The sequence below is a fragment of the Rhinopithecus bieti genome, unplaced genomic scaffold, assembly GCF_001698545.2.
Source record: "Rhinopithecus bieti isolate Rb0 unplaced genomic scaffold, ASM169854v2 scaffold_13317, whole genome shotgun sequence".
Classification (NCBI taxonomy): Eukaryota; Metazoa; Chordata; class Mammalia; order Primates; family Cercopithecidae; genus Rhinopithecus; species Rhinopithecus bieti.
The window spans coordinates 445,839-462,660 of record NW_016807516.1 but is presented as its reverse complement, the minus strand read 5'-3'; the positions used below and the strand labels follow the sequence as shown (position 1 = coordinate 462,660).

Below are 16,822 nucleotides of genomic sequence, written 5' to 3'. Positions count from 1 at the left end.
CAGTGTAAGACGTTTTGAGTTGGCATAGGCACTTCCCGACATTACACCAAGGCTTTGAACAATGAATCTGACTTACTTAAAGATGTAAAAGTTAAAGTATCATCTAAGTCAAAAGACACCATAGAAAAACTGTTTAAAAAGGCAAATTTTAGGCCAGGCGCGGTGACTCATGCCTGTAATCCCTGTACTTTGGGAGGCTGAGGCGGGCGGGTCATGAGGTCAGGAGATCGAGACCATCCTGGCTAACACGGTGAAACCCTGTCTCTACTAAAGATACAAAAAATTAGCTGAGCGTGGTGGTGGGCGCCTGTAGTTCCAGCTACTCGGGAGGCTGAGGCAGGAGAATGGTGTGAACCTGGGAGGCGGAGCTTGCAGTGAGCCAAGATTGTGCCACTGCACTCCATCCTGGGCGACAGAGTGAGACTCTGTCTCAAAAAAAAAAAAAAAAAAACATCAGAAACACAAAAATAATTTAAAGGCAAAGTACAGAATCACTTATAATTGCCCATTAATTAGAAATACTATATATCTAGTCTAGGCTGGGTGTGGTGGCTCACACCTGCAATCCCAGCACTTTGGGAGGCCGAGGCGGGCAGATCACCTGAGGTCAGGAGTTCGAGACCAGCCTAGCCAACATGGTGAAACCCCGTCTATACTAAAAATACACAAATTAGCTGGGCATGGTAGCGGTCGCCTATAATCTCAGCTACTCAGGAGGATGAGGTAGGAGAATCGCTTGAACCTGGGTGGCGTAGGTTGTAGTAAGCCGAGATCATTTCATTGCACTCCACCCTGGGCGACAGAGCAAGATTCCGTTAAAAAAATAATAATAATGAGCGAGTCTCTTGATGAAGAATTAAGCTGCTATTAAATATGGTTTTCATAATGAAATATCCATATGATCCCACTGTGGCACTCCTGCGGACTTATCCCAGAACAATGAAGACTGTTCACGTAAAAGCTTGAACACAAATGTTCATAGCAGCTTTATCTGGAACAGCCAAAATCTGGAGTCAGCCTAGATGTCCTTCAATGTGGAAATGGTTAAACAAACCGTGGTCGACCCATACCTTCGAATACCACTCAACAATGGCAAAGAATGAACTCCTGATGCATCAAACAACCTGGGCTAATCTCCAGAGAATTAAACCAGTCCCCCGAAGTTACATATAATATGCTTCCATTTGTATGTGTTCTTGAAATAAAATGGTAGAAGCCAAGAAGATTAGTAGTTGCCAGTGGTTAGTGATGGGGTCTGCGGGGGTGGGGGCATAAGGATGGCTTTAAAAGTGTGACAGGAGGGATCCTGGTGATGGAACTGCTCTGTATTTTGACCATGTTAGGATTCTGGTGGTGATATTTTATTATAGTTCTGCAAAATGTTACCACTGGGGGAAACTGGGTAAAGTGTACATGGAATCTCTTTGTATTATTTCTTACAACCCCATGTGCAGCTATGATTATCTCAAAACAAAAAGTTAAATTAAGAAAAACTAGCCCAGGCATAGTGGCTCACGCCTGTAATCCCAGCACTTTGAGAGGCTGAGGTGGGAGGACTGCTTGAGGTCAGGAGTTCAAGACCAGCCTGGATAACATAAAGAGACCTTGTCTCTTAAAAACAAACAGGCAGGGCGCGGTGGCTCATGCCTGTAGTCCCAGCACTTTGGGAGGTCAAGGCAGGCAGATCACCTGAGGTCCGGAATTCGAGACTAGCCTGATCAACAAAGAGAAACTCCGTCTCTACTAAAAATACAAAAATTAGCTGGGTGTGTTGGCATGTGCCTGTAGTCTCAGCTACTTGGGAGGCTGAGGTAGGAGAATCGCTTGAACCTAGGAGGCAGAGGTTGCAGTGAGCCAAGATTGCACCACTACACTCCAGGCTGGACAACAGAGCGAGACTCTGTCTCAAACACACACCGCCAAACCAAAAAAAATAAACTAACTAACTAAATAAATAAGTTAGCTGCATGTGTGTGGTGGTATATGTAATCCCAGCTATTCTGGAGGCTGGGGCAGGAGGATCCCTTGAGCCTAGGAGGTCGAGGTTACAGGGATCCCTGATTAGACCACTGCATCCCAGTCTGGATGACAGAGGGAGACCTGGTCTCTTAAAACAGAAAACTAAAAAATGATTTTTATAGAGTTTAAAAGCATGTAAAATGCTTATGTCATGATACTAAGTGAAAACAGGAGGAAAATTACATATGCAGTTTAACCACAAGTCCATGAAAACCACCAGGGCCAGAAAAAAAAAGGCAGGAACAGCACACAATCAAGGAGTCAGAGTGAGTCTGCAGGTGGCAGTTCCATGGACAACTTTTTCCTGAAGTACGCTTTCTTAATACTTCCCCAATGTTTCATTACAAGTGTTAGTCTCGTATGACAGTGGCTTTAAGGCATGTCCACAGATTCTTTGACTTCTCCTTTCATGAGGTGGAGCTCACTTCTCACTGCTGAGTGTAGGACTTGGCTGTTTCTGATGAAGAGAGTGGCAGTGACTGCGTGTTCTTCAGCTGCTACGAAACAAAGAGGCCTTGCACCTCCGGCCTTGTGTGTTCTCTCTTCCTCCCTCCCTCTCATCACTCAATCTGAGCTGTGAGGATACTCAAGCAGCGTCATGGTGAGTCTACATGGGACGGGACCAAGGCCTCCTGCCAATGGCCGTGTGTTGGAACCATCTTGGAAGCAGGCCCTCCAGCCCAGCCGGCATCCGTGTGACCACAACCCGGTGAGAGACCCTGGACCAGAACCAGCTAAGCTGCTCCCAGATTCCAGACCCACAGAAACTGGGAGAATAAATGTCTGCTGTTTTAAGCCACTACATTTTGGGCAATTTGTTATGTAGCAACAAATAATACAAGCTACATTATTCATTCGAAAAGGAAAAATACCCAAATCCTACCTAAGCCTGACTTCTTAAGAAAAGATCAACCAGTAACAGGCCCAAAGGAGACCATGGGGGCTCTGGCTTCAGGAACTCAAATCACTTCAATGCACAAACTCTCCTGGAACTCCTGCCAGCCCAGGTGCACGTGGCAAGCACGGTGAGCCACGGCCAGACAGCCAAGGGCAGGAGTTCCAAGCCAAGTAATAGAAAACAGGGCAGAAGCTGAGTGTTGCAGGCTACACTCCAAGGACATGGGGAACTGAGAAAGAAAGAGCTCCTGCCCAAAAGCGGAGGCTGTGGAAGAAAAGGAGAAGGGGTGATGCCAGAAGGGGCCATCGAGGAATAACCATGAATAGGAGGGCTTATGCAAGCAGGTCACAGAAAACAGGTCCTTGGGAATTCATGCATCAAGGCAGGAGTGGGGGCATCCAGAGTCAGCTGCTGCTGCCATAGCCAACACAGGGGCCTATTCAAGCATTTGGCAAGAACTGGGGACTGGCAAAGCTGTGGGTGCAGGAGGGGCCTGAGAACTCATTCGGGCAGGCCCAGCTCAGGGAAGGCAGCTCCACACAAGTTTGGCCAGTGGATCCCCTGCAAACCAGCAGGAAAACCCCTCGTCCCGCCAGTCCTTGCAGCGCTGCCTCCTCTTCCTCTCATCTGAGGGCCGCTGTGCCCAGAAAACTGCCCCTAAATGCCATGGGCTCCTCCTCACTCCCTCTGGAAACTGTGGGCTCCTAGTGCTTACCAGGCCTGAGCTCAGGGTGGGGGAGACTCCGGTTGCCGCTGCAGCTCACGGTCTCGCCCCGGGTGCTACTGCTATTTCCAACAGCCCGCTTAGCCTAGACTCTACTCAGGCAAAGGCCAGCGGCTGAGGCAGTGCTGCCCGGCCCACAGACTCCCCATACCAAGGGCTGCAGCCCTGCAACCTCGGGAATCGCTCTGATCCAGTCACCGGGGAGGGGCTGACTGGCAGCCACACAGAGGTTTCAGCCACTCGCCGCCTTGAGCGGCGATTCTTACAATACAATCCCCACTCTGACGCAATTTTGTTAGAATGCCTTGGAGTCCAAAAACTTGACTACATTCTACTTCCGTGACAGGGAGCGCATGATCAAGGCCGCTAGGCAGGCCTGCATGCGAGGCGCTCTGACAGGGAAGCAGCGACAGGCGAGACTTCCTTCTGGCTGCGCCCTCCCTCCTTCCCAGGCCTGCAGGAGCCCCGGGGGTAGGACTGGGCTGGTGCCGGCGTGGCAACACTCCTTCTCACCGGCAGGTGGCGCTGTCTCCCGCGTGGACAGACAGTGGCCGGTCAGGCGAGGCGGGGCGGGGCGGGGCGGGGCGGTGGCAGCGCCCCCTTGGTGGGGCCGCAAAGCCGGGGAGCAGCAGCTGCCACCAGCCGGAAGCCCGCTGGCTCGGCCGAGAACAATGGCGGCCTGTCACTGTGGACAGCTGTCTCCCAGGCTAAGACAAGGCTGTGCTCCCAGGGAATGCGGGCAGGGAGCCAGGGCGGAGGCAGGAGACCACAGCGAGGAGGAGAGAGCCGGCACCGACTGATGCTGGCCGCCTCGGGTATTCGCCTTCTCTCTCTTCTCCCACCTTGCTCCTTGCTTTTCCCTGGATGCACGCATGCACTAGTAATGCAGAATTTACATTAATGCAGAAACAACAGGATAAGGAAAGGAAATGGCAGACAGGAAATGGCAAGGAAGGGAAAATCCACTGCGACTCTGCTGCCTGCTGGCCTGTCCAGGGACAAGTTTTCAGCTGGGTGGGGCGTTGCTACCCCCTTGTGGCACCCCTGCTGCAGCCTGCGATTCTCACTCCCTGTATTTCTGGTCCAACATCAACCAACACTTTGGCGAAATATAATAAAAAGAAATTACTAGAATGAAAGAAAGTCACATGAAATAAAAGTCCTGCTTTTTAATGATTAGATCCTCTGTGAAATGGCTCTGCAGCCCTCTCCATTTCTGGGTTCCCCTGGCCACACCGTGCTTATGGCTGTCCCAGGAGCAGGCTGACAGACAAGTTTCCACCAGCATCTAACCATGGGGCTCACGGACACCGTACCGTAGAGCTTCTCCACCCAACAGAATCCTGACTTGGGGCAGCTGAGGCAGGGGGCCTGAGTGTTGAGGGGACCACGCTGCTGTCCCCCAAGACCTGTTGGCATGCCACCTGGCTGACCCTGACTTCACCTGCCTGGGCGCATGTTAACCGAGTTACAACACTGAGGGCACTTGAACCTGGCTGCGTGACCAGAGATCGCCTGTGAGATCCTCTGTGAAACGGGACAAGCATCTTTAATTTCCTGGGCTGCTCTGGAACTTCAGTTAGACAGGACACAGGAGGGTGTCTGCACCACTCACCCCTGCCTCGTGGGTTGACTGGGAACCATGTGTCTTGTGGAGGGCTGTGACCGCCACCCTCCACCTCGCTGGGGCCCCAAGCCTTCTCTGCTGCTTGATTCTGCTGCTGTTGTGAGCAAGGGCCCCAGCACCCTTAGGGACCCCAATCAATGGGCTCCCCACAATGTCCTCAACCTTTGTCTGTTGCCTGCTAAGCAGCCCTGGGGCCACCTAAGAAGAAAGAGAACTCACAGGTCACAGGGGCCTTTTCCTCTTCCTGGTCATCCTCCTCCTCCTCTTCTTCCTCCCTGGGCAACTTCCTGAATTCGGAAAGGTCTGTCTGTAGAAGCTGTGAAACTGCTTCGTGAGTCAGAGCAGCAGCAAGTGGTGGTGGGGCCTTCCTAGGGATGAGGAGGGGGAAGTGAGGGGCAGCACCCAGCAGGAGACCACACCTGGCACCCCTTCCCCAACTGTCAGCCCACATGCTGAGGGGTCAGAACGGCCAGCAGGGCAGCCCCTCTCCTTGGGGAGCTAGGACAGAAAGGTCACACGACGGCAGAGGCAGACGCGCAACCATCTGGTGGGGAGCTGGACCAAACTTGGGCCTGGGGCTGGCGGGGAGGGGGCTGTTGATGGTCAAGTAAACTGCCTGACATCCATGCTGATGACAGCTCCTGGCCACAGGAGGGCAGAGGAATCACCCATGCCAGTTGGGGACCCTGGAGGGTGGGGAGTGTTCTGGGTTGAACTGTGTCCCCCACCAAATTCATACAGAGGCCCTAATCCCCAGTACCTCAGAATGGAGCTAATTTGGAAACAGGGTCATTATAGATGGAATTAGTTGAGGTCATGCTGCAGCAGGCTGGGCCCCTACTCCAATGACTGATGTCTCTATAAAAAAAGGGCAATTTGGGCCGGGTGCAGTGGCTCTCGTCTGTAATTCCAGTATTTTGGGAGACCGAGGTGGGTAGATCATGAGGTCAGGAGTTCGAGACCAGCCTGGCCAACATGGTAAAACCTCGTCTCTACTAAAAATACAAAAATTAGCTGCATGTGGTGGCGCGTGCCTGTAGTTCCAGCTACTCAGGAGGCTGAGGCAGAAGAATCGCTTGAACCCAGGAGGTGGAGGTTGCAGTGAGCCAAGATTGTGCCACTGCACTCCAGCCTGGGCGACAGAGCAAGACGCTCTGAGTTGAGGGAGGAATTTGGACACAGACACACATACAGGGAGAATGCCATGGGAACATGAGGCAGAGACCTGGGGGATGAGCCTACAAGCCAGGTAATGCCAAGGGTTGCCCACAAACCACCAGAAGGAGCCAGTTCTGTCAACATCCTGATCTCAGACGACAGCCTCCAGCACCATGAGGCACACTTCTGTTGTTTAAGCTGCTGGGTCTGTGGTCATCTGTACAGCAGCTCCAGGAAACTGATCCTGGGCTGTGGGACCCATGGGCACACTCAGCAGAGCAAGTGGCTGTGCGTGGTCCATGAGGTCCCTGAGCAGATGAGGCCATAGGGGCTGCCAGGGTGAGGGGCTGTCAGCAGAGGAAGTGGCTGTGCGTGGTCCATGAGGTCCCTGACGGGACGGGGCCATAGGGGCTGCTGGGGTGAGGGGCTGTCAGGGTGAGGGGCTGTGGGAACAGGGCAGGCCAAGCTTTATGCTAACAGGGAAGCACTGCCATTGGTCTGGGTTTTATTTATTTATTTTTAGAGACAGGGTCTTGCTCTGTCTCCTAGGCTGGAGCGCAGTTGTGCAATCATGGCTCACTGCAGCCTCAAACCCCTGGGCTCAAGAGATCCTCTCACCTCAGACTCCAGAGTAGTTAGGGCTACAGGCAGTAGTTGGGGCTACAGACATCACCATGTCCAGCTAATTTGTAAAATTTTGTACAGGTGGGGTTTCACTATGTTGTCCAGGCTGCTCTTGAACTCCTGCCCTCAAGTGATCCTCCCATCTCAGCCTCCCAAAGTCCTAGGATAATGGCATGAGCCACCGCGCCTGGCCGCCTTTGGTCTGTTTGAAGAGGGACATGGCATGATCAGATGAGGCTTTTATGCCTCTCTGACCCTGGTGTGGAGGGTGGGCTGGCACGGAGGGGATGACTGTCTAGAGGAGAGAGTCCAAGACCTGGGCTGGGCAGGGCCGTGGAGACAAACAGGAGCGGACAGAGTAGGGCAGTATAGATGGAAGGGCAGGGACAGTGTTGAAGTTTCTGTTCTGAGCAACTAGGAGGCTCGTGGTGCAGTTAATTACCCTGATGGGGATGGAACAGGATCAGGCAGGGGATGGGCAATGGGCTCTGTTTCCACAGCGGTCAAGAGGCCTGAGGGCCTGCAAGAACATGGTCTAGGCCGGAGATGGAGCTTCAGAATGAATGAGGATAGGGGGCTGAGTCCAACAGGGCCAGAGTATGGCTAGCAAAGTGGGGATGACCCCAAGGGTGGCCTTCTGGGTGCCACGAAGGAAACATTTTAAGAAGTGAGACTGGGTCACTGCTTTCAATGTCACAGAACAGAGCTGAGCAGTCGAGGAGGTATAGTGGGTAGAAAGGGAGGTCGCAGCAAGCTGAAAGCAAACCGACGGGAGGAAATGTTAACCTTGGGTTAGCGTCTTTCAGCAGGTAGGCAGGGCAAAAGACAGCCACGGGGCAGATCAGGGGGAGAAATTTGGAGGTAGGGACACTGAAGCCAGCTGTGGCTGAGGAGGGCTGTGGGGAGAAGTGTCTAAAATTCTGAGCCATCCCTGGCTCTTCTGGGCAGAAGGGGTCACTCCCTCAGTGGCCCTATGGCCTCTAGCATGCATTTTGACCCCTGAAATCTGCCTTCCCACCCAGTGGGGGCCCTGGAAGTTGGATGACACACATTCACCCCTGTGTGCCTGTCCCTGAGAGTGGGGGCTGGGGGGCATGCCTGGGGTGACGAGGTAATTCTGCACTGGGCTGACACTCCCGGCTTTCGCTGGAAGGCGAGGACCTTCCAATGGCACAGGCTGGCAGGTCTTGTTCCATGGGGGCTGCGCACCCCAGGCATCTACTGATGGTCTGAGGAATCGACCGGGATGGATTCCTGATTTTTTTTTTTTTTTGAGACAGAGTTTCGCTCTTGTTGCCCAGGCTGGAGTGCAATGGCCTGATCTTGGCTCACCACAACCTCTGCCTCTCAGGTTCAGAAAGTGATTCTCCTGCCTCAGCCTCCCGAGTAGCTGGGATTACAGGCGTAAGCCACCATGCTCAGCGGATTCCTGATTTTTTAAAATGAAAGGGTGACTCATGGAAGAAGCCTCTGGAACTGCCTTTGAAAAACAACCAGCCAAGACATGAGAAATGAGTTCCTCTGCCATTTGGGGGTTTCCTGCCAACTGCTGGGTTTTCCTTTTGCACAGCAGAGAGGAGGGACGCCTGTTCCCCTTGGTCCCGGTGAGGCCAGGCCTTAGCTTCCTGCCCACCCGCCACTGCTGCTGGGGGCAGGGAGGCAACTTCCGGCTGTGGGGACCCAGACAATGCCTGGCCAAGGGCCACCATCATCCCCTTCCTGGACACAGCTCCTGCCTCATCCCAGGGTCTGGCCTGGGACACGCCCTGGAGGCCCTCAGCCCTGAGTCACTGCACCATGCAGATCCACCCTGATTCTGGTCCCTGCAGAGGAGGCTCCTGCACAAGGCAAGAAGATGCTCCAGGGACAAGCCAAGTTGTGTGCAAGGCCCAGGTGCCTGAGAAACACTTGTCTCACTGACTTTGGGGCAGGGGCTGTTACAAGGGGTTTATAATCTAGTGGCAGAGATGAAAACCACACTCAAATCATTAGTGTATGGTATGCACTGCTCAGGGACTCAAGTATGTGACAGGAGGCTACAAACAAGAGGGGAGACGAGGCATAAACAGCCCCCTGCAGACCAGGTGTTGTGACTCCTGGATAGCCTCCAGAAGGATGCTTTTTGCAATCTGTGAAAGAGCTCAGGGACCAAGATGCTCAAAGCCCTTCATGCCCAAAAGCCCATCCTCAGGCTGGGACACAAGCAGAGCTGGGAGGTAGAACTTGTGACTATGTATGAGCACATGTGAGTGCGTATGTGTGGACAGCTGGACTTAGTGTACACAACATGTGAGACTCAGACCCCAAGTGCTGACTACACATATGCACATCCACACCTGCGTGTGAAAGAACGTGCTAGAAAAGAACAAAACTAACTTAAAAAATAAATCCAATACGATGGCTGGAACAAATAACACCTTCAAATACTCCATTTTAGTCCAACATGTAAGGTGGGTTCCCGGGGGCTGAGGAGGCTTGTGAGCTCTTCGCCCCTCCTGGTCACACCCATCACTAGGTGGCTCACACAGCAGCTGCTCAAGTCCGGCTGCTCCCGCATCAAACCCAAAACCCACTGCCCTCCCCTGCGTCCCCAGCACTGACCCCAACTTTGGTTCAGGGCCCTCTTGGGCAGGTCACCTGCACTGCCTACTCACTCCTGAGCCCTCCAGGCCCTCCCACCTTGGATCCTTCCCTGGGGCCCTGCTCCGCGCCCTTCTCCCCCTGCCCAGGAACAGAAGGCTGATGTGTCACCCCGGTGCTGTGGCCTGTCTGTCTTCGGCACCTGTGCCCCACGCAGGTCCAGCAAACCCCTGGGCTCTGTCGTTCCCTGGGACGGCTTTTCCACCTGATTCCCAGTTTGGGGCTGGCACCACTTGGCTCTGCCTGGTCACTTCACGCTTGGGCCAAGGTGAATCAAGTCTTCTGTCCTGGGCCTGGCTTTTCGCCTCAGGGCAGCAATGGCCCCATGCCACCTCCACGAAGACCCAGTGGCTGCAGAACTCCCTGGTCTGGACTCCCCTGCTCCCTGTAGAGTGCCACCTGCTCCTCTCAAGAAGGCAGAATGTGGGGCCTTCCCTCACCTCCCATGCGTGGCACCCCCGCTGGGCCCACTCTGCTCCACCACTGGGGGCCGATTCACTTTGTGCCACATCTCTAAAATATTTCCTCAAAACAAGCCAATAACACCCTTTGCGCATGCCACGACCTCATGGAGCGTGGTCACTGGGCCTTTCCTCCTGAGCTCTAGGCGGCTGTGAGGAATGCTGGGTGGCACGGCCCTTGCATGTGGCTGACACTTAGCAACGTTTGCACCCATGCCGCACAGGGAGAGCACAAGTCACTGACTGCTGGGGCCTGTGGTCAAGGAAAATAGGCCCTTGGTCGGTGTCAGGAACAGAGTTGATTTGCTGGAAGGGGCAAAGGAAGTGCACACTTGGGGGATACTGAGGCAGCACTGAAGACAGAGGCTCTGTCAGAGGGAGCTATAGCTGAGGCCTGTTATGGCTTCAGGTGATATTTCAGGTGATCTGGGTAATGCTGGGACTGGGGACCATGGGCACATCCCCTCAGCAAGGGACTAGATTCACAGAAACAGCATGTGGCCCACCAGCCTGCTCACCTCCATGAGCTGTCCCCTGTGCCAGACAGACAGCCTGACTCCAAGACCCTATCTGAGCAGAGAGGGTTCGAGAAGAGACCTTGTCCTTCACCATCTTTCCTGGGACAAATACTTCCAGAATGAATGAATAAATGGAAGGGGAGGGCAATGGTCTTCTAAGGAAGGGACCTCTGAGGTCAGCCTAGGAGACAGCTACACTGTCTGCTGGTGGACACATAACTCTCTATCTTCCCCAAAATCTGCTAAGCTGGTTGTGCTACCTCTCTGTGCCTCGGCTTCCTCACTTGTGGAAGGGGGACAGCGCCAACTACCTCTCAGATCATGGTGGCCGGGGTGCCATGTGGCCCAGCCACTCCTTGACTATAAGGCCTCAGGCCAGCCTCTTCATCTACCCACCTCTGCCTCCTCATCCATCACATGCACCAGAAACAGGACTTACTGCTTATCACCTGTTATGCATTAAATTGTTCCCCAAAAAGGTATGTTGAAGTCCCAGCCCCCTGTGGCTCAGAATATGATCTTATTTGGAGTTAAAGTCTTTGCAAATGTAATTAGTTATGTCCATATGAGGTCACATTGGCTGGGCACAGCACTCTCTCATGCCTGTAATCCCAGCATTTAGGGAGGCAAAAACATGAGAATCCATGGAGCCCAGAAGTTCGAGACCAGCCTGGGCAATATAGCGAGACCCCATTCTCCACGAAAAGAAATATAGATGAGGTCACACTGTAAGAGGGCAGCCCCTAGTCCAAAATGCCTCACAAGAGGAGGAGCCACAGACACAGAGCAGGTGGGGAGGTGTGAAGGCACACAGGGAGATGCTGCGTGCAAGAAGGCCAGCTAGGAGGAATGAGTCTACAGGCCAAGGACTTCCAGGAAGTCAAGGCCGGGAACTAACAGAAAGGCCTGGAGCAGACTCTTCCCTACAGCCTTTGAGAGAGCATGGCACAGTCACTACCTTGATCTTGGACTCTGGCCTCCGGCCCTGTGAAAGAATGAGCTTCGGCTGCTTTGAGTGCCCAGTGTGTGGTGCTTTGCCACAGCAGCCACAGGAAGTCCACACAGTGCTGCCATAGGGATCTGGGGCTGCAGATCCCCATGTGGGGCTAGACGTATGGGGGAACAGCAACCACATCCCTGGTAGGCCCTGGCGCCGCGCCCTCGCTCCCTGTCCCCTTTGGGTTGCACAGGCTTACCTGCTGCCCAGAAAGCCCATGGCCAGCTCAGCCAGCTCGCCCTCCACCTCCTCCTGGCTGAGCACCATTCCCGGGGCCTTCCATGGCCGAGGGTCCTCTGGGTTCAGTGGGGCTGGGAAGTCTTGAAGGAGCATGTCCAGGAAGCCTGGGGTCTCCTCAGCTCCACTGGCCATCTGGCTGCTCTTCTGTGGGGCTCCAGAGGACATGCCCAGAGCATCCCGGGGGCCTGCAGCTGGGCCAGGGCAAGAGGGTCTCCAGGCTTCACCCTGGGGAGAAATGTCAGAGTCAGCAGAAAGGGGCCACAGCACCAGCAATAAAGGTGCCCAACTGCAAGCACCATGTAGCAGGTACATGGCCTCACAGTTTAGGGCCACTAGTAAGTGGAGGGACAACCCTGGCCGCTGTCCTGACATGAATCCAGATGGGGACTTGTGGGCATCCAGAGATCCGGTCTCAGGAGATGGTGCCAGGAGCAGCAGCTGGGTGGACGATGTAAAGGAGAAGTGACAAGAGGAGGAAGACTGCTCCTGGCAGAGGGTGGCGAGCATGGCCAGAGATGAGCAGCACAGGGATGCTGAGGCCAGGCACTGAGGCAGGTGAGGGGGTTCAGCCTGATCGCGGGTCCTGAGCAGCCAGCTGAGGTGAGGGAGTGAAGCCACCAGGTCTGTGAGCCTGGATGTGGTGACCAGATGGTAGGAGGGACACCTGCTGGGGCTCTAGCAGCGTTCAGGGGAGGAAAGAGAAGGGCCAAGATGCAGGAGGCCGGCCCAGGGCTGTTTTGGAGACAGGCCAGAGCGGGAGCAGGAAGGAATCCCCAGAGGCTGCTGGGGCCACCCAAGGGGTGGCCAGGAGAGAAGCAGAGGGTTAACTCGGGACAGACAGGAGGTGCTCTGGGACACCATCGAGCCTATTCAATGCTCTCTAATAGGAGGAGGGAATTGTGAGCCTAGAATGGCTCAGGCCTGCTAAGCCCTGGCTGGAAGAGGGGCACTATGGACAGTTCCAGGCGCTGACCCCACTATGGGGCAGGTGGGCTCTTCCTCTCTAAGTCCTTAGGAATGCCCAGAGCTGACTAGTCCTGTGAGTTGCCCCTAACACTCCAAGAGCCAGGACAAGCCCCCATTTCACAGATGAGAACCTCAAGGTTTGGAGAGGGGTAGTCCCTTGCTTGAGGTGTCAGGAAGGAAGACAGGGCCGAAGAGGGATCCCAAAGCCTGTGCCTTCACTCCCTCACCTGCTTCTCTCTCACCGGAAAGAGGCACATGGTGCCTCAGAGCCTCCTTCCAGGTTGGCTCTGGCTCTTCTTCTCTCCCAACTCAGAATCTCCACAGTTGCCTCCCCAGCCTGCCTGCCTGGCCTATACCCAAACAGTTCTCGAGCACCCCCCCGCCATGTTCTTTGCATCGTCCGGGGGATTCACCTCCAGGCCCCACACCTGGGCCTCCCTGCCAGCACCCGCTCAGCATGGATCCTTCTCTCTCCTGCCCCCTTCCCTTCGGGTGCCTGAACCCTCCAAACCCTCCCACGGTGGGAACTCCACCTTGGGCTTTGTCTAACAGGCAGGCTGGGAAAAAACTTTCTTCAGAGAGTCCTACGCAGTAATGGATGAGACTGGATACAGAAAAAAGTAAAAAAGAAATCCTACACAGTTACTAAGCTGGGGAGAAAAACTGCGTTCTTCTATGGTGACAAATGGACATGAGACTCTGAGGAACACCCCAAGTTCTAAGGTGGAGAATTTGGGGAACGGTTTCACAGCCCATCACCTCCATGAGGACTTCCACATTCTGAAAACTGAATGAAGAAGGCAGGAGAATCTTCTAGAATCATCTGTCTTAGAATAGCCACAGACTCTGCCTACAAACTTTGCTAAAAGGATGGCTGCGGCAGGGGCCTGAGGTGCAGGATGAAGAGAGTGGGAAGTTAAGTGATGCAGGGAGCTCACAGCCCACAAAAGGGCTGTCCTTATCAGGAATTGCTAACTTGAAACAAGCCTTCTGGAAGCCTAAAGATAAAAAACACAAAAGAAAATGGGGTGGGCAGAGCGAAAGATCCCAGCACCAAGTTAAATGTCTGATCAATGAGGGATTTGGAATGCAAGGGGTAAAGGGTGGTATATTAACAAAACACAAAACTCCTCTCTTCTTTTAGAGGCAGAAATTGAAAGGTAATTTAAGTAGACACGAATAATGTAGAAATAGGGATGCTTGCTACTGAAGGTTCTGGGGATAGACTAAATTCATTGTTAGGGTTCACATTTATTCACAAGTAGGAGTAAATTTAATGCAGCCCAGGTTACAAAAGGCAAGCAGGTAAAAAGATAAAGAATATAAAACAACTGGCGAGGCGCTGTGGCTCAGGTCTGTATCTCAGCGCTTTGGGTGAGGCAGGAGTGCTTGAGACCAGGAGTTCAAGACCAGCCTGGGCAACATAGTGAGACTGCCACCCCCACCCCCCATGTCTACCAAAAAAGAAAAAAAAAAAGAACACAAAACAAATAAGGAAAAATCACTCTGAGAGGAGGAGGGACACTGACATTCAAACCACAAAGGGAAGACTTTGTGAGCTGGAGAAATGAGCAGAGGCTGGGAGCCCTAGTGGGTCAATGAGGAGGCGGCAAGGCCTGCCAGCCATGCCCCAGCAGAGCTGTAAGGCATTTGAAGATGGTGTGAATTTCCCAGCAAGCTTGGCTGCCCTCAAGCAGTGAAAGCAGCCAAGGGCCCCTCTTCTGCCTGGCACTGCCCTGGCCCCCTGGAGCTTCTGGGAGAGAAATGTGAACAATGCAGAGCTGCTCCCAGTAACCGCCAATGCCTGGGGCCTCCGCCCACTCCCTTGCAATTCCAAGTGATCTGGACGCTCTGTCATCTCACCACAAAATGTGCTCATGTGAATTTATGATTAGGATCCAAGTGAGAGGACAGCATCCTTCCTGCTACAGCACACAGAGGGCCCCCCTGGAGAAACCCCTGCCCATAGTGTAAAGCCCCACGGTCAAGGGCAGAATTCAAAACCCTTCACTTTCACCCCACTTGCTGGTGACGTCTGCTGGACATTTTGGGATGCAGATGCCCCCTTCTTGCCTCCTGACCTTGGGGTACTCTTTCCTGTGCCGGGAGCTCCTCCCCACAATCTGCCTGTTCCCTCAGGGAGGGTGGCCCCTCCTGTCTGCACTGCAGACCCTGATTCACTGTGGTCACCTGTTGCTCTCCCTGTGCCTTGTGCCCGCTACCCGCACAGGCCTCAATGGTGCCTGTGCCATGCGTGCTAAGTGAGGTCTCGGGATGTGATGAGGCCTTGTGCGAAGCTCTGTCTGCATCTGTAGAGGGGACAGGCTGGCTTACTCTCAGGGCCTGTGCCAATTGCCTGCCCTTGTTAGAAAGGCAGGGTGCCCAGGGCCATCTTGCTTGCTGGGGACCAAGCGCCCTTGTTTCTGCATCACCAACCTAAGGCAAGGGGTGAGGAGAGAAACCAGGACATAGCTTTCCCTCCCTGGAGCCCAGAAGTCGAAAGGGACAGGAATCATTTCCTTCCTTTTCCCCATAAGCTCCTGAATTTGAGGTACACCATGGGACATCCGGCAGGAAGGAGAAATTCCTCACCCAAGGGAAACCAGAGGCAGCCCTGGGAGTGCCTGGAGGGGTAGGGGACAGTGCCATGGTTCTTTGAGGGATCAACTGGAGGAGACAGCGTCAGGAATGGCGTGGAGGCCGGTGGCAAGCCGCAGGCAGGAAGCAGGGCTGGGAGAGCACCAGAGGTGGCAGGGCCTGGTGCCAGGCTTTCCCGACCAGGGCACACCAGTGAAAGACTCGGAGTAAGAGGGATGTGTGCATGAGCCAGTGCAAGTCACCAAGAGCCTGGGGTGGGAATGGGAGGGACATTGGACTCCTGCCTCCCAGCGCTACTGGCCTGGACCAGTCTGGCCAAACGTGACTGGCAGCTGGTTCCTCCTGGATCAGGGCCCCTCTGCACACCAAATGGGTGCTCACCCTCCAAGAACCTATTGAAGGTCTCACATAGGTGGGAAATGGCAAAGCAAACTCATGGGGGGGCAGCTGCAGGGGTGGGGCTGACGGTGCTGCCAGCTGCCATCTGCCCCTGCTCCGAGCACTCTTCCTGGGATGGTTTTTAGCCTCCCAACAACCTCTTGTGGTTATCCCCACTTCACAGGGCAGGCTGTAGCAGAAGAGCTAAGGAACTTGCCCAGAGTCCCAGGGTGGGGTTCATGCCAGAGAACCTGGGCCCTAAGTGTGAAGACACCTGGGAAGTCATTCTGACTCCTTCTTTCCCTGACCTGTCCCTCATTGGCCACCAACTCTGGGCTTTGGCTCTCTCATGGCTCCTCCTTCCATTTCTGTGTCTCTCTGACCCTAGGGCAGCCCCTCCCCTCCTTGTTTTGTGGTGTCCTCCTTCCATTTTGCCTCCTGAGATCTCTCGGATCCTTTCAGGCTTTGCTGAAATCTCCCCACCTTTGGATCCAGCATGCTCTCTCTCATGTCTCTATGGCACTTTTGCTCACATCTGACTTGTAAAAAGTTTTCTTTATATGAAATTTAAAACATTTATTTTCCTCTAGGGCATCAGTTTTGACTCCTAAGCTTAATGAATGCAGGGTTTAACAACCAGGTTTTTAGGGAACAGAAAAAATACTTAAGTCTTGCTTAACTATAGAACCGGGGTAATGAAAAAAAAAAAAAACAACCACCAGTAATCCTTAGAAAAGGAAACTGCATCACTATAGTGTAACAAAACTATCATATTCACTGTTAACTTTTTTTTTTTTTTTTTTGAGACAGTCTTGCTCTGCCGCCCAGGCTGGAAGGCAGTGGCGCAATCTCAACTCACTGCAAGCTCCGCCTCCCAGGTTGAAGCGATTCTCCTGCCTCAGCCTCCCTAGTAGCTGGGATTACAGGCACCTGCAACCATGCCCGGCTAATTTATTTTGCATTTTAGTAGAGAT

The 16,822-nt window shown here is 53.7% G+C and overlaps 1 protein-coding gene and 1 long non-coding RNA gene across 2 annotated transcripts in view; one reads left to right on the top strand and one right to left on the bottom strand.

Moving 5' to 3' along the window:
• The window catches only part of PPM1F (protein phosphatase, Mg2+/Mn2+ dependent 1F), a 36,899-nt gene that overhangs the window by 15,292 nt on the left and 4,785 nt on the right, over positions 1–16,822 (bottom strand). The window contains exons 2-3 of the mRNA XM_017882544.1: positions 11,866–12,131; positions 5,488–5,636 (exon numbers count right to left, since the gene is read on the bottom strand). Coding sequence (XP_017738033.1) covers positions 5,488–5,636; positions 11,866–12,071 — 355 coding nt within the window. The 5' untranslated portion in view covers positions 12,072–12,131. The remainder of the gene's footprint in view (positions 1–5,487; positions 5,637–11,865; positions 12,132–16,822) is intronic.
• Positions 3,849–5,003, top strand: LOC108536069 (uncharacterized). The gene is made up of 3 exons (XR_001887409.1): positions 3,849–4,112; positions 4,372–4,456; positions 4,548–5,003. It is a non-coding gene; the product is annotated as an uncharacterized LOC108536069 (long non-coding RNA).